The sequence below is a fragment of the Phalacrocorax aristotelis genome, chromosome 1, assembly GCF_949628215.1.
Source record: "Phalacrocorax aristotelis chromosome 1, bGulAri2.1, whole genome shotgun sequence".
Lineage (NCBI taxonomy): Eukaryota > Metazoa > Chordata > Aves > Suliformes > Phalacrocoracidae > Phalacrocorax > Phalacrocorax aristotelis.
In genome coordinates, this window is record NC_134276.1 from 693,705 (window position 1) to 718,494 (window position 24,790).

General features: G+C 49.1%; 1 protein-coding gene across 1 annotated transcript; it reads right to left on the bottom strand.

The window, feature by feature from the left end:
• Positions 1-2,714: 2,714 nt before the first annotated feature.
• On the bottom strand, positions 2,715-23,507 carry RRM1 (ribonucleotide reductase catalytic subunit M1). The gene is made up of 19 exons (XM_075099258.1): positions 23,171-23,507; positions 21,812-21,900; positions 18,417-18,594; positions 17,845-17,945; positions 17,144-17,203; positions 15,798-15,837; positions 14,741-14,903; positions 14,015-14,156; positions 13,288-13,371; positions 12,485-12,646; positions 11,824-11,903; positions 11,151-11,352; positions 9,936-10,085; positions 8,120-8,341; positions 7,631-7,707; positions 6,649-6,784; positions 5,284-5,379; positions 4,328-4,516; positions 2,715-4,002 (listed from the first exon to the last, which is right to left on the bottom strand). Exons 1-19 carry the CDS (start codon positions 23,187-23,189, stop codon positions 3,814-3,816), a joined length of 2,379 nt encoding a protein of 792 aa, XP_074955359.1. The 5' UTR covers positions 23,190-23,507; the 3' UTR covers positions 2,715-3,813.
• Between the last annotated feature and the right edge of the window lie 1,283 nt (positions 23,508-24,790).

Below are 24,790 nucleotides of genomic sequence, written 5' to 3' on the forward strand. Positions count from 1 at the left end.
CCAAGAAAGTTCGTCACAGGCCCGGGCTTTGCTAAGGCAAGAGCTCACAGGCAGCCACCCCAGAGCCAACACAGAGAAGCACCAATCCTGTCCTTGCCTGCAGGACAGGCTCAGCACCCACCGCCAGCACCAGGCACAGGGGCCAGGGCCGCCTGCGCCCCCAGCGCATCAGAGGCGCTGCCGCTGTGGACGGACAGCTGGACACTTACAGAAATGACCATGGAGGTGGCGGGTCTGGGTGTGACGCTCACCTAGATGGGCCAAGCCCACACCTGCCATGAGCGTGTCCCACACAGCCGGAGATGGGGTAACCCCCACCTTCCTGACAGGCCAAGGGGGGCATGGTTTTACCCTAAAGGAGAGGAGATTCAGACTGGATCGAAGGGAGAAATGTTTTACGCTGCGGGTGGTGAGACACTGGCCCAGGTTGCCCCGAGAGGTGGTCGATGCCCCATCCCTGGACACATCCCAGGTGAGGCTGGACGGGGCTCTGAGCAACGTGATGGAGCTGAAGATGTCCCTGCCCATGGCAGGGGGTTGGACTGTCCTGTCCTCCCTGTCCTTCAGACTGACTTTTGGTCTGAATCACAGGAATTTTAGCCTTTTGGTTGCCATGTCCTGTTATCAGCAAGAGGCAGGCTCCTCTTCCAGGCGACATGGACAGTCGCTCCCCAGGAGCACCTTGGGCCAAGGCAGGCGTCGATCCCTGCCTCGTGGCCTGAGGGAGATGTGCAGGCGGTCTCACACCTCCAGTTCAGCTTTAGAAGGACAAAAGGGCAGCGAGCGCTGGCTGGCTGGAGAGGGCCCTGGCTATGGAGTGCACAAGGCTGAAGGGAAGGGTCTCAGCCCGCCTCTTTGCTCAGGATCTCCCCTGACCCCATCGGGCAGCCCACGCTCAGCATGTTACCCCTATGAACCATTAGCTTCCCTCATTCTCCCCCCGCTCCAGGAACCACACACAGCCAAGGAGCCACCAGTCTGGGTCTCCAGCATTTAAATCCCTTTTGTGTTTGTTTTTTTTCTCCTCCTCATAGCTCAGAGCCATTTCCTAGAGAGCAGCAGCACCTTGCTGTCAAGCGGGGAGATGTTCAAGAGGGAAACAATCTGTTCAGGGTTGCTTTAGCCCAACCACAGCAGAGGTAACAGAAACCTGTTTCAGAAAAGGAGCAAAACTGACCCTACTCAAGCAATGACAGAGCACTTCCCTGGCTAGGGATGGCAGTTGGGGATTGAGGAAACAGCAGCAGGAACGTCTGGTTGGTCTGTAAGGAAATAAGAGTTTGTCAGAACAGCACAGGCGGCAGGAGACGGCCCAAAGGCCAGGCAAGCAGCAGCCAGGGCAGAGGTTAAGGACGAATTGCGCACTGCAGAGAGACAGCGGCTCCCGAGGCCTCCCTCCGCCCCCCAAAGGAGCATCAGCATTCAGCGCAACTCCCGCTCCCCACCCCAGCACCTCTCTAACCGCCTCTCCTTTCTGCCTAGCGGGAAGCATAAGCTGCCTTCACGCTTCCCCCAGGAAACCAGATCAGGCAGGAGTGCTGATTTCAACAGCACTCCTGTTCAGGAGTGCCTCAAAGAGAGGCAGCAGCAAAAGCAAACTGCGAGAACGGGAGAGTCTAGGCTGCAGGGTGCTCTGGGATCTACTCCTGTTTACACAGGGACACGTTAACGGTGTGGTATCCAGTTACACCCAACCCCAAAAACCCTCCTTGTGATGCTTGAGAAGCAAAGGGTTCTTCGACTGAGCAACAGCTTACTGCTGACCTGGCCGCAGAAGACGTGCCCAGCTTTGGGCCGCCCTGCCCTCGGCTGCACGAGATCCCACGCTGGTCCGGAGCAGCCACAGTGTCGCCAGCCCGGCCTGCACTCTACCATCGAGACAGCAAAGGGCCAGCACCGGAGGGGAAAGGACCCCCAATCCCTCCCACTGAAGCTCTCCAGCACACAAGTGAGGACAGACAGGCACAAGTGTCGTCATAACCTCACCAAACCCACCCATCGCAGCCTCAGCAGCCGCTCCTCGGCAGATCTTTGCCTCTAGCCCGTGCCTTCCCGCGCACCTGTTGACAGCCTAACACATCGCCTTTCAGTTCTCACTCAGCTCCCTCTGCCCCACCAACAGGTGAGGTTAGCATGTTCTGCAGGAGGGAGTCTGCTTCCCCACCAGCCCTGCTCCAGCCCTTGCAGCTTCTGAACTTCCCAAAACCTGCCCAGAAGAGGATTTTCCTATTCTAAAGGCCCTCTCCCCTCAGAACCTTTTTGGTGAAATTTCTTGGGTGGCACGGCTGCCAGGAGTGCCGTGATTAGAAAAACGGCCTTCCCTTGGGAAGTTCCTCCCTCTGCTTCCAAGGCGTTTGCGGTGGTGCCCTAGAACAGAATCCGGGAGAAGAAACAGGGCAAGGGCTGGACTGAAAAACCAAGACGCAGGAGTTCAAGTGTAGGCCCAGGTTTGCACTGTGCACCCAGGGTACCTCCTTTGCACGCTACTGAAACGCACACTCGGCATTACTTCAGCCCCCTCCTCCCGTTCACCTTCAGCCCAGAACTTCAAAACAACACAAAGAAACAGACGCCCTACTGGGTTAAGCACGGCTGCCCCGGCAAATACCGGGTTCCACTTACGCGCCTCATTTTACACAAGAACCTTCGCAGTCCTCTGGAAGGGACTGTGCGCAGGGGGTGCGGGGCTCACAAACAAGGCACCAGCCTCCAGCTGCTACAATCCACTTTTAATCAAAAAAAGAAAAAGTTCCAAGATACCACTGCTCATTCCTTTGACATTCCACATTTTATTGAGTTTGGCTGGATTAAAGGGTTAGTTGTGTGGTGCATGAATTCAATAAATATTTAAGAACTGAGTGATGAAACCCCATCGCATTAGAGCAGGCAGTTCAAGATCAAATAACTAGCCAGGGTGGATAAATGCAACTCTTGAAAAAAAGATGGCATGTGCACTTCAGAGGGCTTTCTGGCCAAGGACAGCAGGGAGGCCCCTTACCAGCAAACTGAGTGACAAATTAGAGTGGGTTTTTAATACAGAATAAACCACGCTGCAGCAGCTCTGCCCTTTCCTGGTCAGAACTGAAAAGGAGCCTTTGCCAAGCACAGTGCTCTGCCCCGTCAGGCTGGATGGAGAAGAGCAGCTCTCCAGGCAGCGAGGCACCTACCACCAGTCTGCACTTTTAAAAAGCTTTTTGGAAAAGGAAGAGGAGGGGACAAGGGGAGCAAGAACTGGTGGGAGAAAGGTCTCACCGGCAGGTGTGCACATGCTCTGGCTTTCTAAGCTTAACAGAAATTGCTCCTTTGTCACGATAGACAGCATGGCTAGCACGCGACATGCCTAGCCTAGGGATGTTTTCCTGCTGTCCTATCACAGCAAAGGAGGAGATACCAGTCAGGTCCGCTTCCTTCTCTGAAGACAGCTTCCTTCTCTGAAGACACGAGTAACAGTCTTTAGGAAATGAAAAGAATTGTCTGAAGCCCTCAGGGCAGATCTTTAAGGTAAGTGGCATTAACACCTTCCCTGCCTTCCAGATGAAGCCCTGCCTATAGGATTCATTGTAAGACCATGCAAGAGCACTTAAGTTTTCAGGAAGCCCAGCTACTAAAGCAATATACAAACTTCTTATGCACCCTATCCATACCTGTGCACCAACCCCCAGCTGGATGGGGAGCCTACAATACACTAGTATGATCACCCCTCCTGCCACAGTTCCAGCAAGCCTCTACATCCTGAAGTTACACTAGATGCTTCTGTCCTAGAAGGACCCCAGCAAGGTAGAAGGGCTTTGCTGGCACCGCAGGGCAGATCCATTAGGAGCCACACATCATACACTCATCCCGGTTCTCCAGGGAGCACACCATGGCTGCTTTATTCCTCTCCTTCTCCTCCTCTTCCTTGGAGGCCTTCTCCCGCTCTCTGAGTTTCTCTTTGTTCAGGGTGAACTGGATGGGGTTAGCAGCTGGTTTTGTCCTTAGATAGTACATGCCAGTCTTCAGACCCTGCGGAGCAAAGGCATGGGACCAGCTGGTGGTCAGGCAAGCAATACAGCCGAATTCTGAGCCGCTGAGGCCAGCCCCCCTCAGTCCGTAGCACCGCACCGGCCTCACGGCGAGGTCTGGCAGTCAGGAATAACGGGTGCAATGCCACAAGCACCCCCTGCTTTACTGCTCTAGAGAGATACTCCACTAGTAAGACTGGATTCTTGGAAGGAAACGACAGTTTACCCTTCTAAGAATCAGTGAGACCAACTTTTCATGAAAGAACTTATCAGCCCCCTGTGCTATCTGCTCTGAACAAGCCCCCCACGCCGCCCCTCCCCGATACCTGCTTCCACCCATAGAAGTGCATGCTGGTCAGTTTGCCATAGTTGGGTTCTGCGATGTGGATGTTGAGAGACTGGCTCTGATCGATGAAAGCGCCTCTGTCTGCTGCCATCTTGAGGATAGTTTTCTGGGAGATCTCCCACACTGTCTTATAGAGTTGCTTCAAGTCATCAGGAATCTCAGGTATATTCTAAAATGAACAGGAAGAGTTTTCCAGTGTGGTGTAACCAGTGACTGCCCAAACGTTCATATTTATAAACCAAATTCTTCAATTGCTGAGGCTTCAGCAATCCTGACCAGAACTACGCCTTTTTGCAGCTGAACTCTTATCACCTTACTTGCTGAAACAGGACAGCTTATTCGGGGGAATTTGAGAGGAAAAAAGCTGTTTGCAAACAGACAATTACTATTTTGTCCTAAACAGTTGGGAGGTCTTACAAAAAGCAATCCAACACTTCGCAAGCACGCATGACTCCACACACAACAGTCACAACAGCGTTTCAAACTCCACAGCACAAATGATTCATCCCACACAGACTCTTCTATAGGTAACTTCTGGATCGGGATGCCATATACTCCTGTCTCGAGCCTACTCCCTACTATGAAATTACCCCTTTATAATCTTTATGATAATGGGAATCCAAACATTTGCAGAATTTGTATAAAGTAGCACAGCCTGGCTGGTATTTGTTCTAGCAATAATTAGTAGCACATTTCCATTGGGCTTCTCCAGCACACGGGCAGGCTCCAGCAGGAACAAATTACCACTGAGATCAGACACATCCCCTCATATTTCTAATGGAAATGCTACATGTTAGAGCTTTTCCTCCCCAAGTCACTCACATACAGAAGACCTCAAAAACACTGTGTGGCAAATAAGCTCCGCAGCCACGCAGCCATCACTTCCCAGGCCGGTAGGAATCCCTGCACCATTATTCTCCCCATTTTCACACACACCTGGATAGAGCCGTTGTGGGCAATGATTTGGTTTTTCATCTCCTCATTCCACAGGCCCCTCTCTGTGAGATCTTTCAACAAGTGCGGATTCACAACCTGTAAGGGGCAAAGGCCAAAGAATGAAAGCGCTGTATGTTCTGCCCAGCTACAGGTCCTGCCTTATGGCACAGACACACCTCCCTAGAGGAGGCAAATCCACCCGATGTGCACGGGTTTTTACGTGATTAGACAAGACCTTGCAGAGCACTGACAAACTTTCACTCTTCAGTCAGCACTGAGGTACGCATGCAGATGGCCAGGCTAGGCCCAAGGTTAAAACAAGAGGGTAACAAATGTGAGGTGCTGCTGGCTGTTGCAAACACAGAAGGCTGGCTGCGACACCTGGCTGACACCAACCTGGGGCTAAACCTGTAGGACAGTAACGGGAGAAATTACTGGACATTATAAATGTGAAAGGGGGGTGTATGGAACTCCCCTGCGTGAGGAATGCCAGAAGAGGTAAAAGGGAGAGATCTTGACTTATACCAGGGCCACTGACCACAACCTGAATTACTAAATAAGGGTGTAAACAGTCATCAAGGCTGGGATCAGAAGGGGAAAGAACAAAACAGGTGCAGGCTGTTTATTTGGGAGGAAAAAAACCAGTGAACATTTGCTTGCTGGCACTGTTTGGGGATACCTGTCCAGCTGCCCTGCACCTGACCTACACAGCGGAGCAGGTTAATAAACCCCTTGTTCTAACCTCACCACGTGTCTGATCTGATCCCGCAGGTGGGGGGAAACAGAGTGCTTTCCCTAACAGCGATGAGGGGATGTAGGGCAGACCAGACCTCCCTAACAGTGAAGACAGTCCCCTTGCCTCAGCAAAGCGCTCTTTGCTAACTCCAGCCTCCAGAACTCAAACTGTTTCATACTCTTTCCTAAATGACAGACCCCTGTGGATCTGTAAAGGTTTTACCCAATCTCTTCAGATTTGTTCAGTGCTTTACACACAGCTCTCTGGTCTCAGTTACTCTTCCCATAGCATGCACGTCCCTTCCATAATCTCACTAATCATCACTCATTTAGCAAGTCCTCCTGCAGACCATCCTGAGGCCTCATAAAGGTCTTTTCCAGACAAAAGCGGCACTTCTTTACAATTTCACCTATTCCACAATGATTGTTGGGGAACATGCAAAACTGTACTACTACAGCACATAGTACAGGCTAGATGTTCCCCCTGGCGCTTTCAGCCTTCGGCGTAAAACATCTAACTGAACTGAGTTACCAAGTGTGAGGCCTCCACCTGGTCTTTGTCAGTGAAATGACTTTGACATCAAAGATATGAAAAGAGAAAAGCTCTTTTCCCACAGCTGCCTCGCTTACCTGAAACTCTCCTGAGAGGACTCTGCGTGTGTAGATGTTACTGGTATAGGGCTCGATGGATTCGTTATTGCCCAAGATCTGAGCAGTAGAAGCAGTTGGCATGGGAGAAAGGAGAAGGCTGTTTCTGACACCGTATCTAGTAACAACAGCCAAAGGTTAGAAAGCTTCAACCAAGTGAGACAAGGCAGAGAAGACCCAAGAACAGCACAGTTATATACCGCCTGCAGAGAGCTAAGAGGGCGAGCACAGGGAACTCCCAGCTCACACACTCAGGAATCTCACCTTCTCAGGGTAACCTGCAAACCCTCAGATTACCTCCAGCAAGAAAAGGGAAGCTCCACTAAACTTATAACGTAGCTCAACATGGAAGCATAACTAAAGTCTTTGCTATTTTCATCTTTAATCAGAGGCTTTCCCAAACTATTTAGTCATGAGAAAGGATGCAGAGGAACAAAAATCTGTCAGGCACAACTCCGCAGCACTCAGGCAAAACCAAAACGAGCAGCCCATGAAGAGCCTGAGACCTCTCCGTACACGAGGCAGTAGAAAGATCTACTAAATTTAAAAATTAGGCCCACACAAATTGAATAAATACATTACAGGCACTTCACGCTTTAACGATTCCCGTCTTCAGGATGTCCAAGGCTCAGCTGCTTGTCCGTCAGTGGGAAAGAGTTCCCAAGCCTGGCTGACTGCCTCAATCACCCCTACTTTTGTTTAACCGGAACGCAAACCATTCTGCTGGTGCATCCGAGAGGAATTAAAAGCTCAGCTACAGCAGAGTCTAGGCGGTGGGCTCTCTCTGGCTTGTAAGAGCAAACACGAAAGAAAACCATTCACAAAACAGTTCTGAAGAAAGATCTACTGGGGCAGGGGGAAACACATAAGACCATTTCTACGCTTGCGCCCTCTTTTGTTTTCAGTCAGTCAGAACATAGCGAATGTGTTTTACCTCTAATACAAACTGTGCAAGACTACTCACTTGGCAATCTTCTCCTTTAAAGCCTTCCAGTCCCAAAGATCAGACGGGGTGACATTCCACATGTCGTACTGAAGAATCTGAAGAACACAGGTGTAGTCCAAATTAGACAGGGCGCTCTTTTCTCCATGTTTTACAGATCACATTGTAAATTGACCCCATTATTCCTATTAACTATTCCCTACAGTTCAGCCTCGGCAAAGTTCCTGTATCATAATCTTACGAGCACTCAATCTTTGTCTAAAGGGGACAGCCAGCACAGGCTAAGTCTTACTTGCTTTCCTTGCTCTCTGCACCTCAGTTTAACTCATGCATTTCCCACTGCACTTAGGAAGCCAAACGATGGAGGAAAACTCAAGGACATTTGTATTGTGGCGATAATATCAGCCTACGGTGTTTCAGTGCGTCTCCTTCTGTACCAAAGACCAGCACAGTCCCATTATCTGCTTTGCATAGCTTTGGCCCTGACACAGGACAGTTTCTGGTACTTACTCCTTTGCTGACAGGAGAACCCTCATATGTTTCGTACGGTCCTTGCTCCTTGGCAAGTTCACAGCTGGCTTCCAAAGCACCGTAATAAATAGTCTCAAAAATTTGCTGGTTCAAGCGCTGGGCCTCAGGGCTTTCAAAGGGGTACCTCATCAAGATGAAAGCGTCTGCCAGGCCCTGCACACCAATGCCAATGGGACGATGGCGTCTGTTGGAGCGTTCAGCCTGCACAGCATTCAAGCAAAGAGAATAATTACCTTTAGCAGAACTACATAGAACCATAAAATAAACTAGGACCACTGAGAGGAATTCTCATCCATGCCACTGCTTTAACTTTTACAGGCCTTCCATTCTGCTGCGACAACCCACCTTCCACCTCTGCCCAGTTCCCCACTATTTGCTGCCAAAAAAGGACTGCTGTGGTTCAGCCCCAGTCGGCAGCTAAACACCCAGGCAGCCGCTTGCTCACTGCCCCCACCCCTGTGGGACGGGGGAGAGAATCGGAAGAGCAAAAGCAAAAACAAAAAAAACCTTGTGGGTTGAGATAAGAACAGTTTAACAATTAAAATAAAATAATAATTATAATAATAATGATTATTATAATAACCATATAATAAAAAGGAAAAGGGAAAAAGAAAAAAAAACAAAACCACAAACGACACAACCGCTCACCACCCGCCGACCGACGCTGCCTGTCCCCGAGCCAAAATCGCTGCCTCCCTCCCCCAGCCAGCTCCCCCCAGGTAACACACTAGGCGTGATGTTACATGGTATGGAACATCCCTTTGGCCAGTTTGGATCCGTGCTCTTGGCTGTGCCCCCTCCCCTCCCGGCCTCCCATGCACCTGGCAGAGCCTGGGAAGCTGGAAAAGTCCTTGACTAGCACAAGCACTGCCCAGCAACAACCAAAACATCGGTGTGTTATCAGCACTGTTTTCATATTAAGTCCAAAGCACAGCACTGGGCCAGCTGCAGTGAAGAAAATTATCCCTATCCCAGCTAAAACCATGGCAGTGGGGCAGGAATTTGGGGACCCAGATCAAGTTTGTTAGAAGCGAATAGTGATTTTAACTGCTCAGCCTGACACACAGAGGAAGCCATGATTTAGAAGTGAAAACTAAGCACTTTCGAACAAAAAAACAAAAACTAAAAAAAACCCAAAAAAAACCCCAGGCCCATGAAGGCATTTAGACTCATGCACTCAAATTGTACACACTAGAAAAATCCGATCTTCATCGGGTTTGGCTTTGCACTTTGGGTGTTTGCTTACTCCCTCCCCTCCAACGCCCAGCTCTGCTGCTTGCCTTTCTATGTTCCTGCAGCGCAACAAACCCTGCTCCCATTCCTCTTCAACAGTTACCAACCCTCTCCCCGCCTTCCTTCCGGAAAGCTCTCTAATGCACCCCCCCAAAAATGCATACAACCAACTACTCAAGGCTGAGTTACACCTTCCTGGGATCCTTCCAGGATCCTGCTCTCTGTTCCACCTTCCACTCTACCCCTAGTGCTGTTCTGTGCCTTATGGAAATCCACATGCATGAAAAAAATTCTAATGGCAGAACCGTCTCAAGGGGAGGCTTTTTCTACAACTGCTTCACTAAGGAACAGTTCTGGGTTGAAGCTTAAGAAGTCACTAACGACGGGTCGCATCTGCAGACAGGCAGTTAATGCAACTCCCAACCATTAGCCCAAACAGGTTTACAAGATGCCTCACGAGTGCCTTCTGCCCGAGGCTGGAGCGGGGCTGCCACAGAACAACAGGCCCTGTCACCGGGCTCTCGGCATGCTGGCAGCCCCGTGCCGGCAGCACAGCACTCACCTCTGGCACAGGGTAGTAGTTGATATCGATGATTTTGTTCAGGTTTCGGACAATCACTTTAGTGACTTCAGCTAGCTTCTTGAAATCATACGTATGCTCTGAAGTGACGTACATGTTCAGGGCTATAGAGGCCAAATTACACACTGCAACCTGTAGAGAAAATATAGTGAAAACAGGCATCCAGCCAACACCCCATGCAAAAAACAATCTCAGTCCCAGAGCACGCTCTGTATCCAAACTACGTGGAAACAAAGAACACCAAGCAACATACAAGGCTGGAAAAATGCACTCCTCATTTCTCTGCTATCTTATGGGTTGCAAAAGTGTAACAACAATTCAAAAAGATTTAGTAGATATCAACATCACCATAAAAATTAAATTTCTCTGGCTCGGTCAATCCTGTTGCCTGTAAGCCATCCTTCCAGCAACTAGGCCTAACCATTTCTTGTCTTGCCAGAACCAGCAGCTGATCTCAATGAGATCCAGCCTATATTAGGGCATTCTTTTTAACAATTTTTAACACTAATATTATTTCCAACCCCAGGAGAATTGAAGCAAGCAAGCTAAAATTTCCTGTGCAGTGCAGGCAGGCAAGATAGCTCTTCATCTCTTCTAGACTATTCGGGATGTTAAGAACATGCCAAAGAGCGTGAGCTAAAGAACAACCAGTGGCTCAGGCAGTAGAAACTGGTACTTTCAGTTACAACAGCCTCAAGAGCTTTACTGAACTAGAAATTCCCCATGCTGTACTAGGACTAACTCATTCCGTGCCCTTCCTTCGCCTTTGTGAGCAATGCTGCGGTACAAACATAGCACGTCCGTAGAGCACCAAGATTAGGGTAGTACACAGGGAACTCGGGGGAATTGACACTGAAATGTAAGTCTTGGGGTAAGAGAGGTAGAGTTTTACTAAATCACTAGCCAAAGAGAGGCTTACTTCAGCTACCAGCAAGCCAAAGAGCTCACTTCTCCCCCAAGCTTTCAGAGGTTCACTTTGATGGGTATCTTGTTTTATACCGAATCCTCTATGGGAGTAGTAAGGGAGGGGAAACCCACACACAGAGTCAGGGCAAGCGCTGTAAGTACCCTAGCCAATATATCCCGAGCCAAAACATGCCCACAATTTTCTCAGCTACCCATTCACTTCCCCAGCCAACAGTCAGACGTATTCTAGAGAGCTTTCCTAAATGCTATAAGCTCCTGTTCTCCACCTACCTCGTCTTTGCTGGTATACTCCACTATTTCTGTACACAGATTGCTGCATTTGATGGTCCCCAAGTTCTGCTGATTGCTCTTCCGGTTGCAAGAGTCTTTGTACAGCATGTACGGCGTGCCGGTCTCTGTCTGAGACTCGATGATAGCGTACCAGAGCTGCTGGGCCTTCACCACTCTGCGGACACGGCCTTGCTTCTCATAACTGCAACAGGGCACGTGTTGTTGCTTAGTAATTCCCAGAAACAGCAGTGAAAGACAATAATTTTTAACACAACATCAGGTTCCCAGGCAGGCAAGACCCCATTCACTTCTGAACTGTGTGAACTCTGAACTGTCATTGTTCAAAGCAAACAGAAATCTTTCACTGCAACACCCTATACAACTCCTTCAAAACAAAACCATCGACCGCTTTAAGCAGGGATCACTTCAGAATTTCCCTCTAACAAGCTAAAACAATCACTCATACCTAGTTCTATCTTGAGCAGGTCAAAGTTTGAAGCAAACAGTAAGCAGAGTTCCCCATCTTTGCCTTTTTATCAGTCTGATAAAGGAACTCGCTGACCACTTATGAGCCAACACCAGGAGCCTGTGCTTTGGCTCCCAGATACCGCACGTCAAGGGCAGTTCTGTGAATGGATGACCACTGCTAGAAAAATCTAGTCACTTTTCTTACCTCTCATATAGTTTCTCAAATTCCTCTCCCCAAACTTCATCTAGGCCAGGACACTCATTGGGACACATTAAGGACCAGTCCTGTAAGAAAGAAAAATATTCAGAGAAAAATCTTTAGGCACCCTGTTCATTAAAAACATTCAACTTCACCAGCAGATCCTGCTATAAACAGAAATATGCAAACTACCCTTCCCACCCTGAAAAAGTAGGGACCAACTCTGCCAGCAGACATGGGGAATGTATTTATCAGATCACTCAGGTTTATGTAAAAATTAATTATATGAACATTTATGACCAAACGGCATTTTTAGCCTTGAAATGACTGGTTCCCAAGCTACAGCCCATTTTAAAGTAAATACAAGCAGTCACATGAAGATCAATTTACTAAGAATATTCTGATGCTTTAAGGAAAGTCCAGAGTACAAATTTAGTATAATAGCACCAGCACATGAGCCATGGACTGAAGCAAAGTATCCCACTGGAGTTCTCCACCTCCATTCTCCACCTGCACAGCCTAGCTCTCAAGTAAGGTGAGGCAGCTCTTTCAGGAGGTTCCTTTGCCGCTAGGAAGAGAGCTCTGCAGCCCTTCGTGAACTCCAGCCCAGGGCTGATCACCTGTTTCTCCATTAACAGACCTATTCTGCACCAATCAAGCTTCTTACCTGGTTGGTTTCAACTCGCTTCATGAAGAGGTCAGGAATCCAGAGGGCAAAGAAGAGGTCTCTGGCTCGCTGCTCTTCTTTTCCAGTGTTCTTCTTTAAGTCAAGAAACTCAAAGATGTCCAAATGCCATGGCTCCAGGTAGATGGCAAAAGCCCCGGGTCTCTGATACGTAAAACAGAGTCAAGATCAGAACAAATTGCCCTTGAAAATAAAATCCCCTGCACTGCTCCTGAGTGCACGCAATACCCTAAACTAACTGGAGCTTCATTTTATAGTCTCATTAAGGCAATTTCAATACGTTTTTTTGCATTACTGTCACTTACTTATTGGAACTATGCCATGTTACTAGTTTCAGATTCTCAATAACAATGCTTTAGTACCAAAAATATATTTCCTCTGTGTAAACAGGAGCTTGACAAACCTTAGATCTACTTACTGTGTCATGTCTCCATTGACCTCTGGACTATGTGAAGACAAAGGATACAGATCAAGAAGCTTTCTACAGTCATCCGCCTTAATTCACTACAGTCAGTGGAAGAGGCTGACCTAACATGGCTGACCTAACACGTGCACTTCACGCAGCAGATGTACACCAAGATATACCTGCATGATAACATGCTTAGTGGAAGGGGAACACCAGAATGTCAAAAAGAAGGGGAGAAAATGCCCTATTTTAATTATATGTGACCTGCAACCATTTTATCACCTTGCTGATGTTACTGGGTCAGTCTTTCACAGACGTGGAACCTCTCCCTCTGACCTGAGGTTCCCTTCTTAACCCTAATTTAATGGAAAGCCAGTACCTTGTTTCCACCTTGATCCACGTAACGGGCAGTGTTGTTGTAGACCCTCAGCATCGGAACAAGCCCATTGGAATTTCCATTTGTCTGCAGAGGCACAGGAAAACCATCAATACTGAAAAGCAACTGCCTGAAGAGATGGGCCTACATTTTCTGTATGTCTCTCTGCAGCCTGCAGAACTCTTACGCAGAGAGCTAGGAACTGACCACCCCAATCAGTTACTTGGTAGCTCCATCCCCCTGCCTTTTCTTAAAATAGGCGAAAACATATATATCAGCTACTAGTCCCAGAGTTAATAAAATGTACCTCCTACTTTCTTCCCTCCACATTATGTAAAGACTTGCAGAGGTTACATACACTATGGCAAAAAAACCCCCAAACACATCCAGGGGTGATCTTGAGCAGTTCAGCATACACAAAGGAGAAGGGCTAATGCACAAGTCTCTGCGCGTATTTATAGGTTGCTAACACATAAATAACTTGGAATTGTCTGATCAAACAGCGGAATAATACTCTCCTTTTGGAAGGACATCTACTAGGAAGCCAAAACACCAAGGAAAACCAACCTTTTTGCCTTAGAACATACTGAAAAGGGAAGGACTATGAAGCTAGACTGACTGCTGTGTTAAACTGACTCAGCAGAAGCACCACCAATTTGGCAACTGAAATAGAGACATTTCCTGAAACCAGAAGGTTAACCTCTGCTGGGAACGCCATCTGCACGCTTACCCCAGCAATATAGCTGCCCGTGGCTCGGATACAGCTCACAGCAAGGCCGATCCCACCAGCAGACTTTGAGATCAGCGCACACTGCTTGAGAGTGTCATAGATCCCCTCAATGCTGTCATCCTTCATGCACAGCAGGAAACAACTAACGGAAATAAACAGCTTTAGCATACGGAGGTTAAAACAAAAAAAAGTCAAGAAGTATTTCACCAGGGCTGTAGAAAACAAGGGTAAACGCTGAATCTTTAACATGCTACGCAAAGCAAATAAATGAAGCAAAACCATAGGTTGCAAAGTGGAATAAAGGACAATTTTAGAAAATGTCACGAGCAATAGTTTTATCACTGATGCCTGTGTTAGCAAAGCAAAACATTTTAAAAATCATATCAATTATGCTTGCCACTTTTAGCATATTTTAGAAAACAATTACCAGGATTAATTTTGTAATGTACAGAAGACTATACAGATAAGTAACTTTTAAATAAAACATAGCCATGTGAACCGTTCCATTAGCTTTACAACCTTAGAGACCCCTGTGTATTTGTCCCCAAAGACTACACTAGAGATCAAGTTAAATTTGACAGCAGCTCCTCAAAGCTTTGTAGAACAATCACAGAAACACAACTACTATTTTTAGAAGTTGGGAAAGCATTTCATTTGAACAGACCCGATCTCCAAAACTGTACCTTCATCCAGTCACGGTTAAGCAAACTCGAAAGCCAGAGGTACCTGGAAAGCTGGGGCCGGTTGGTGCCTGCGTTGAACAAGGTGGGGGAGGCGTGGGTGAACCACCTTTCAGACAGAAGATTGTAAGTTTCAATTGCAGCATCAATGTCATTTTTGTGGATCCCCACCGATACCCTCATCAACATATGCTGTGGACGCTCAGCAACTAAACACAGAAAGGAAAAGGGGAAAAGAGAATGTCAGTATGTCATTTACGATCAGTACAGACAGATGTAGAGGTCATAAGAAAAAGCTACAAACAATGTGTAACAAGCCACTCGAGAGCCATAGTTTTCATAGAATGACAGAATAATTCAGGTTGGAAGGAACCTCAGGAGGTGGAGGTCTCTAGTCCAATCTCCTGCTCAAAGAAGAGCCAGCTATGAGAGTCAGACCAGTTTGCTCAGGACTTCATCCAGTCAGTTTCTGAAAAGCTCAAGGACGGGGACTGCATAACCCCTCTCAACACTCTGCACCAATGCTCGATGTTCTTATGGGGAAAAAACCCACACCTGTATTAATGGTTGAAATCCAGTCAAATATCCAACCAATTGCTCCCTAGGTTTATTATGTTAGAAATAACTTCTCATCCTTCTGGTGTCCTAAGGGCCTGCAATAACTGGCACTGATAGCACAGTAGCTCTTTCAACTTAAATTTATTTAAAAGTGCTGGACAGGAACGACTTTGTCTTCTAAATCCTAGATAATGTGCAGCTTTCAAAGCACTAGGGTCCTTAAAACAGACAGGTAAAGCACAGTTGCCTGGGTCACACTGCCGGTATTTGGAACACCCAAGTAAGCTTGCCACGGTGCTGCTCTTTAACAACCAACTGTTTTTCATGCAGGCATACCACTGCCACCACAGATGCTCGACTCTTAGCCTAAGAAAAGAATTTGCACATGCCCAGAGAATGCCTACTACCAGCGTGCCACTCAATGCTTTTGCCGGAATGCTTTACGGAAAGCTAGGAGGTAGCCTATTTGCCTCCTCAAGACCCCTGCTCTGAGCCTTGGTTTTGACTTTTAAATAACATTTTAAGCTGATACAGACAGTTCTTACCTTTTGAGTTGATTTTCAGCAAGTAGGAGCGTTCTAGAGTCTTTAGAAAGAGAGAATACATTTTAGTAGACATGCAGATTTCAGTTTAAAAAAAGAAATCCTACTAACTCCAAACTCAAGCATCTTCATGCTCATCCTAGGCTTCAGCAGAAGCACCAACGCTGCACTCCACTCCTCTTGTCAATGGCAGAGGATATTAGGTAACTAATGACTAAAAAACCCAGAAGTCCACTGTAACATTCCAACACTGAGGACTTGTTGCGTTGGATTATGGGGTGGTGAAGCATGCAGCCGCAAGGTTCAACGCTACCCCTCAACCCACAGTGAATTAAGGCTAGAAGACAAGGGAGTGTTTCTTCTCCACAACCCCACTCCTCCTTAAGTACTGTTGTACTACGATAACGCTTTCCAGACAGCTTGTATCATAGTCTGCAATGCTGGGTGTTGAACACACAAAACGACAAAGCTACAGCTAAAGCAGATGCCTTTCAAGCTTGTGCCTAATGGATTACAGCAGTAATTACAGGTGGGGGGCGGGGGGTCAAGAATTGCATATCTGTACACACAGAGAAACATACCCCCTCCTTCAAGGTCCCCTCTCTCTATCCTGCCTGCCCTGTTTCCGCAGCTGCTCCGCTCTTTACACACTCTAGTTGTTTCCTTCTTGCAAGCTACTCCCCCCAAACCAGAAGGCACCATATCAGGCATGCTGATGGAAACTCTAGGCAAAGACCCCCATTCTTACAGAGATTCACAGGAACTCTCTGAGGTACCCAGTGCTATGGAAAAGCCAAATGCTCTCCAGCTGACCCTCCGGAGAGCCCTAAAGCAACTCAGCAAAGAACAGCACGTTATGAGGGGAGCAGGAGGAGCAGATGGTGGGGGCACTGTCGACTGGACTGGTTGTGGGGGAGATGTTCCAGCAGCATGGAAGACGACAAATGTGTGGGATGACACACTGAGAACAAATGTTACACAAAACAACGGGGAAAACCAAAAATCCCTTTTTTGTTTATTAAGAATCAGATTATTTCCTTGAGGACTGGCACGAGCTGGGAAGTTTTCAACAATATTCAGTGCTATCTGCTGCGAAACAGTCAGACCCCAACAGTTAAAACATTACAGCAGCCAAGGGTACACAGCGAAGCCAAGAAGTACATGATTCACCCAGTTAGGCAACTGCTTTGTCCAGCTACTCTTCGACTCTTTACAAAACCACTAACGTCCCACCAACTCCAGTGCCCTCCTTGCCCAAATCCAGGTGAGTCTGCAAGTATTCCCATCCTTCCCAAGACTCAGCTCCAGAACAATATCAAAACAGCTCTCTTCGTTATAATGTTTTTTACCTTAAAACCAAAGTAGTTGTAGGAGAAGTCTCTGTCATAGATAATGGCAGAATTCAGGCGCTGAGAGGAAATAATACAGAGAAAAACTTACATTTACAGTCAGCTTTTTGTGCCTCACATTAAGGTATAACAATGCTATCATTGTTCGGCATTTCTGGCCTCGAAGCTCTAGTGAAAGAGGTATCAGATCAGAGGAATAAAGTAGGGAAGAGCACTTAGCCTGAAACAATAAATGCAGTTTGAACAATTTCTTTCCCCACGTACAATGCTCAATTGTTGGCTACATTTTACTGAAGTCTAACTAGACACTAAGAAACACAAGACAGAATCAAAATACGAACACAACTTCCCCGTAGGGACACAGACCTGGAACAACCTGAAATCAGAAACCAAACCTCACCTCTCCCTTCTGTGCAGGCAAAACAGATTGCTACAGCAAAAGGTATTTTTTCTCAAATTTGTTTTGCTTATCACGACTACGAGTACATCCGAGAAAACAGATTCTACTACAGAAACATCCTTATGTGAAGGAAATTCCTACATGCTCTCTTTTAAATTCTCCAGGACAGAGCAGTTATCACCTGCACTGGTTTCTGCATTGGCTTTTTGCCTCAAACACGGCTTGCTTAAAAATAAGAAGTAATTTATCTGAACTAGTTCACTGAATTTTTAAAACTTAGAAGTGAAAAGAAGTTACGTACATCTTTGTTGGCCAAAACTATGTCTAGAGTTTCTTTGCAGATCATGGGTGAGTGCTTCCCATTGTGAGGATTTATGTAGTTGTAGAGATCATCCATCACATCTACAAGAGAAAGGTATTTAAAAAGGACGTGCACAGACCTATACATGCATCGCCTGTCATTTGTTTTTGAGGATCTAACATCCTCTAAAATAACTCCCTCCAGCTCCACAAACATACAACTTTTCTTCTACCTGCTCAGTATTATTACCAATCTGATAACCTTGAGAACGCACTTCTCATACAATGCTTCTTTACAGAATCTACAACACATAATAAATGGTAAAGAAAGCAGGTGCAAGCTAATTTCAATCAGTTACATTTTTCATCCATCTATTTATACAGATACTTTTCAAAAAACAGGCAATTTCATTTTCCTTGTGACATGCCTAAAACTCATGTTTTTCATCTCCATGGCATTTTTAGTCAGCCTGGGTACTTAGTAACTTCTGCTTAAGAAAGAGATTTCCATATTTATATCCTCGAAAACTCCTACTCCCTTTCTTCTATCCAAGTGCTCCCAAAGAGACTTACCACTAAATACTTTCTTAGTTTCTTTGTGCAAATTGGACACTGCAATCCTTGCTGCCAGGATAGCGTAGTCGGGGTGTTTGGTGGTCAGGGTTGCAGCCGTTTCAGCAGCCAGCGTATCCAGTTCCACCGTCGTGACACCACTGTACAGCCCCTGAATCACTTTCATGGTGATCTGGGCCTGAAAAGGGAAAATGCTGGAGGTTAGCTACCTGTTGTTGAGGGACAAAAAATCCTCATGTTTAAACCATTTTAAATGTAAGATGTGCTTCGCTATAAGCGGTACCGTTCACTCTTGTCTGAATACAACAGCAAATTAAAATACCAAACCCTCCTGGTGAAGTACTGACGCCTAAAATTTTAGGGGCAGAAAGGAGAGCGAGGAAAGAGTGAAGAAAGCAGAAACTGCCAATCCGGAATCATCAACAGTTTCTTCTCTGCAGACACTTTCCTAAAGGCTAGAATAGCGTGGCAGCAAAGTGCATAGGGAGAGAACTCAGATTAAAGAGTACTTGCGTGGAAATTCACAGAATCACAGAAAGTTTTGAAACTCCAAATGAAGCTTGACTTTATAAGTGCCTGATGAGAGATGGAACTGTTCCGCTTAAAACCATTTCTTGACAAGAGGAAGAAAAAAAAAAAAACCCAACCCTGGAAGGGGTACAACGGCTTTTGCTTCATGACATAGCCTAATCTTCACCTGCCAGTCGGGAGCTTTCATGGGAAAAGACTTTTGCATCCACCATCTCTAAAGTATTTTCTGCTTTTCTCTCAAGCACTTAGCACTGACCACTGCAACAAAGACCATTTTCTAAACTGGGGAAGAAAGGACTGATCTAACGTGGTAACTGCCAAATATACTTGAAGCGCCAACAGCCTCACAAAACCTGGACACGTAATTCTCAAACCTTACTCCCTGAAAGGAAGGCATTTTTAGTATTGGCCTATAAAGCACCCGGCACAAGACGGTCCAAGTCCAAAAGGAGAAACTCAGTCCCAGGAAGAGAGATGTCACACTCTCCTGCAGAATAAATAAGAATGCAGTGCTACGTGTAAGATTAGCTTCCTTACTAAGGCAGGGGTATTAAGACAGGTGAGGACAGGAGAGGTGCCCAAGGACTGGAGTCACTCCAGTCTTCAAAAAGGGCAAGAAGAACAACCTGGGAAACTATTGCCCCGTCAGCCTCACCTCCATCCCTGGAAAGGTGATGGAGCAGTTCATCCTGGAGGTCATCTCCAGGCATGTAGAGGACAAGAAGGTTATCAGAAATAGTCAACACGGATTCACCAAGGGAAGATCGTGCTTGACCAACCTGATGGCCTTCTATGATGGCGTGACTGGCTGGGTCAACCAAGGGAGAGCAGTGGATGCTTACCTCGACTTCAGCAAGGTGTTCACCGTAACATCCTCACAGGCAAGCTAAGGAAGTGTGGGTTGGGTGAGTGGACAGTGAGGTGGACACAGAACTGGCTCAGTAACAGAGCTCAGAGGGTCGTGATAAATGCAGCAGAGTCTGGCTGGAGGCCTGTCACTAGTGGTGTTCCCCAGGGGTCTGTGCTGGGTCCTGTCCTGGTCAACACATTCATCAGTGACCTGGATGATGGGACAGAGCGTAACCTCAGCAAGTTTGCTGATGACACCAAGCTGGGAGGAGCGGCTGATACACCAGAAGGCTGTGCTGGCATCCAGCGAGTCCTGGCCAGGCTGGAGGGCTGGGCCCAGGGGAACCTCGGGGAATTCAGCAAGAGCAAGTGCAAGGTCCTGCCCTGGGGAGGAACAACCCCCCGCACCAGCACAGGCTGGGGGGGACCTGCTGGAGAGTGGCTCTGCTGAGAAGGCCCTAGGGGTGCTGGGGGGCAGCGAGGTGACCCTGAGCCAGCACCGGGCCCTTGGGGCCAAGGGCGCCAGCGGTGTCCTGGGGTGCATGAAAAGGCGTGTGGCCAGCAGGGCGAGGGAGGTTCTCCTCCCCCTCTGCTCTGCCCCAGTGAGGCCACATCTGCAGGGCTGCGGCCAGGTCTGGGCCCCCAGTTCAAGGGCAGGGAACTGCTCAAGCAAGTCCAGTGCAGAGCTGCCAAGGTGATCAGGGGCTGGAGCATCTCCCTTGTGAAGAAAGGCTGAGAGACCTGGGCTTGTTAGCCTGGAGAAGAGAAGGCTGAGGGGGGTGGGTCTCATCGATGTTTATAAATATCTGAAGGGTGGGTGTCAGGAGGATGAGGCTGGACTCTTTTCAGTGGTGCCCAACGCCAGGCCAAGGGGCCACGGGCACAAGCTGGAACACGGGAAGTTCCACCTGAACATGAGGACAAACCCCTTCCCTGTGCGGGTGCCAGAGCAGGGGCACAGGCTGCCCAGAGAGGCTGTGGGGTCCCTTCCCTGGAGACATTCACACCCCGCCTGGACGCGGCCCTGTGCCCCTGCTCTGGGTGTGCCTGCTCCAGCAGGGGTGGGACGGGGTGAGCTCCAGAGGGCCCTTCCAACCCCCACCAGTCTGGGATTAAGAGTCAGGAGGACTAGAAACCTTGGTTCTGGCCTCATCATCAACTCCCCATGTCACTGAGATCGAGTCAGCACACCTTGTGTTTCAGTAACCAAGTCACTAATGCTCCCCCTCCTGCTCTCTATCAACGGCTGAAGAGCACTACCTTTTGGTGCAGAATGAATGACAAATATTTTACAGATGCAATATAAGACATGAAAACAGACTCTCAGATCTTGGAGGCGGGAAGAGCCTAAGTTGGTGACTCCAAATGAACATACTGGGTCTGCACATCTGCATAAAGATCTCAGAGATCAACAGATCCACGAGGGAGTCGAGTCGCCCTCCACACAGGCTTTGGAAAAAGCAGCTTACACAAGTGGGATCAACATGCGCTCAAAATCCTACACAGCTCAAAAAAAACAAGTGGGGATATTATAATGGCATGGGGGTTCTGTCAGACAGAAAGGGCACCTTGTTTTGTTGAGACAGGATCAAGAGCTACTTTCCACATAGTATTGCTAAAGCTCTGCAGATTGAAATTGAGAGCAATCTACCAAAACCAAAGTATGTGAATTGGAGCAACAATCAATTCTTTTTTTTTTTTTTTTTTTTTTTTTTTAAGCACAAGAAGCTCAATTGCTTCAACAACATTTGAGGTAAAAGCAATTTCCAACAGGTAAGCTGACTTTTTTCCCCGCACCACAGTCTCAGACTCTGTATCTGTGAACCAAAAAAGCTCAGAAAACAATTAGAAGAAACACTTTATGAACGCATTTGCCAGGAGTTCCTGCGCAGGCTGCCACACTTAGCTTTTTCCAAGGAGAATAACCACGTAACACCTACTCCCCACTGCTGGCTTTCAGCAGAGATCACCACAAGGGGCAGAGAACGGGACAGCAGGAAAAAGGTCAGACTCACAGGATCGACAAAGTCAGCGTTGAGCCCATAGCAGAGCTTCTGGATGCGCGACGTGATCTTGTCAAACATGACACGCTCTTGGCGTCCATCTGTCAGAGAAGAGGTTACTGTCACAACAGCTCCCGTTACAACAAAGAACCAGTTAAGCACAGGATTCTCCCACCCAGCACCTCACACAGGAGCCAGCCCTCTTCTGGGGGAACCTGGGGTAGGAATCACCATGGACAAGCTGCTCAGGTTCTCTGTTCAGGCCCAAGAAGAAGAGAGGCTATCCCTCCACCCCAGCGTGTCCTTGCTTCGGGTGATCATGGGATCCCTCACTCAGAGGCGCAGGTCTCCATAGAATGAAGAATAGGGAGCTCACACCACTTCAGGAGGGGGCTAGTACCTGCTCCAGGGCCAAGAAATTCCCTCCCCACTACACCTCAAACTTTGCATAAACCCAATTCTCAGGACCACTGCTGCAGAGGCAGGGAACCCAGTTGAGGACCACCTCAGACCCCTGAAGGCTGGGGACCCCTCCGTAGGCCAAGTGTTCTCCTTAGATCGAAGATGTGGGGACAAAGCCCAGAGATCATTGCCATGGGGGTTGGGGATGTCTCCCAAAGCAAACTGAAGGGTCTCATCCCTCACTCTTGATGTCACGGGGGAACTCCCTTGTTCCAGGGTCTTCCCCAGTGCAGACAGGGTGCTAACCCTTCACACTCAGTGCCACACAAGCTTCCCCCAAAGCAGAGGGGATCCCATCCTTCCACGGCCCATGAGGGACTCCCAAAAAGGGGGTGGGGGTTGTCCCCATCTACTCACTTTAGGTGCCATGAGTCCCCTCCCAAAGCAGAGGGAGTTCTGTCCCCTCGCACCAGGCGCCATGAGAAGGACCCCCAAAGCAGAGGGGGTCCCGTTCCCTCGCACCAGGCGCCATGAGAAGGACCCCCAAAGCAGAGGGGGTCCCGTTCCCTCGCACCAGGCGCCATGAGAGGGACCCCCAAAGCAGAGGGGGTCCCGTTCCCTCGCACCAGGCGCCATGAGAGGGACCCCCAAAGCAGAGGGGGTCCCGTTCCCTCGCACCAGGCGCCATGAGAGGGACCCCCAAAGCAGAGGGAGTTCTGTCCCCTCGCACCAGGCGCCATGAGAGGGACCCCCAAAGCAGAGGGGGTCCCGTTCCCTCGCACCAGGCGCCATGAGAGGGACCCCCAAAGCAGAGGGAGTGACCCCATCCGCCCACACCCGGTGCCATGAGAGGGGACCCCCCAAAGCAGGGGGGAGGGGACCACCACACACACCCCCGGCGCCGAGGGGAGCCCCCGTGACTGGCGGTGGCCCCCACGGCGGAGGAGCCTCCATTCCTCCGTCCCTCACCCCGCTTGACGACGTGCATGGCGGCGGTCCCGGCGCGCGGTTCTCTCTCAACGGCTCCTCAGCGCCAGGCGCGGTCTAAGCGCTTCCCGCTCCCGCCAACCGCCCTGACCCCGCGGCGCCGCCGTAGCGTCCCACCCGTCTGGCTGAGGCTGCGGGCGACATCTTGCCTCCGGGCACTGCCTCCTTCTTCGCCTCCCTCCCCCACCGCCACGACTCCAGCGCTGCCGTTCACCGTTTGCAGAGCCTCGTCCCTTCCCCCATCCCCTCCTCTCCCCGCTCCTCCCGGGAAACACCGCCCCGCCAGGGAAGACCGCACCGCTTGCCCGCTTCCAAGATGGCAGCCGACAGCCCACCTCCCCGTGGAAGGAAGCGTCGGGACGGGAAAGGGCGGTTCACGCCAGCGCCGGGGGGGGACGTATGGGGCCCGCGAAGGGACAAAACGCCCTGGTCCTGCGATAAGCACTACAACAATAGCAATGGCAATTATAATCATACCCGGACCGAATATTTAACGCGATCCTCCAAACGAGAGGTGGTCCCACGGATCCCTTTCTGCCCGTGCCCTACGCTGAATCCCACTTCCCTGGGGCAGAGGCCTGCAGGGGCACGGCAGCCAGTGCACTGGCATGGCACCCAGCCCAGGCCCTCCCGTGAGGGGGCTGCGGCAGGGGACAGGAGGGGAGCTGGCACCCCGTCAAGGGAGAGGCCCCCAGGGGACACGCAGCCCCTGGAGGGCTCTGAAGGCCAGGGCCGGAGGACACCGAGCTGCCACCCACAGCCAAAGTGGCCGGTGCCCCAGCTGAGGGTGACACGAAGGCTGCACATCCTGCCACAGAGGCCTTTTGAGATCTCAAAAAAACGCCCATGTCCACCCTTAAAACTTCAGGATTGACAATGTTGATAAGGGAGCACCCTCCCTCTGCGCTTCAGGAGGATTGAGCCTCCTCCCTGCCCTCATGAGCAGCCACCATCTCCTGCTGCAGCGCTTGTTCCTTGCAGAGGCAGGGGGAACGTCTGGGAGTCCAGGCAGGGCTCACGGGCAGTGGCACCCAAAGCACCGCTGGGGTTTATGCACATAATCCAACCCAAAATGTCCGTAGTTCCTCTGCTCCAAATATCTTGGAAATCAGCAGCCAACCAGCAGCTGTGGCCCTGTGAGTCTGAAATGGCATGATAATATCTTGTGTTTATCATTTACAGCCTCTTCTGCACAGAGCCTGTGAAGTGGCTCTTCCCCTCCCCCAGAAGCACACCTGCCTGCAGGGGACGATGCTGAGCACCTTAACAACATGCGGGCTCATCTCTGCGAGTAGGAAAAAGGAAGCTGAGGCGAATACAGCACCGCAACGGAAACTTTGGGTTTTGCACCGTGAGAGTAAAATCACCCAATGTGCAAGTTACACTTCAGCTGAGGCTAATCCTGGGAGTCTCAGAAAGAGATCTCAGGAGCCTTGGTGGCATGAAGTGGCTGGAAATTCAATTATTTATTTCTTCTGGCCGGACCATTGTCACTTCTGACATGAGGGTGTTGATTCTATTCAGACTCAGAGCAAAAATGGCAATTACCGATTCCTCAGCACCAAGGTTTGCTTTGAAGTTACCCAGCACACCAGCAGGTCA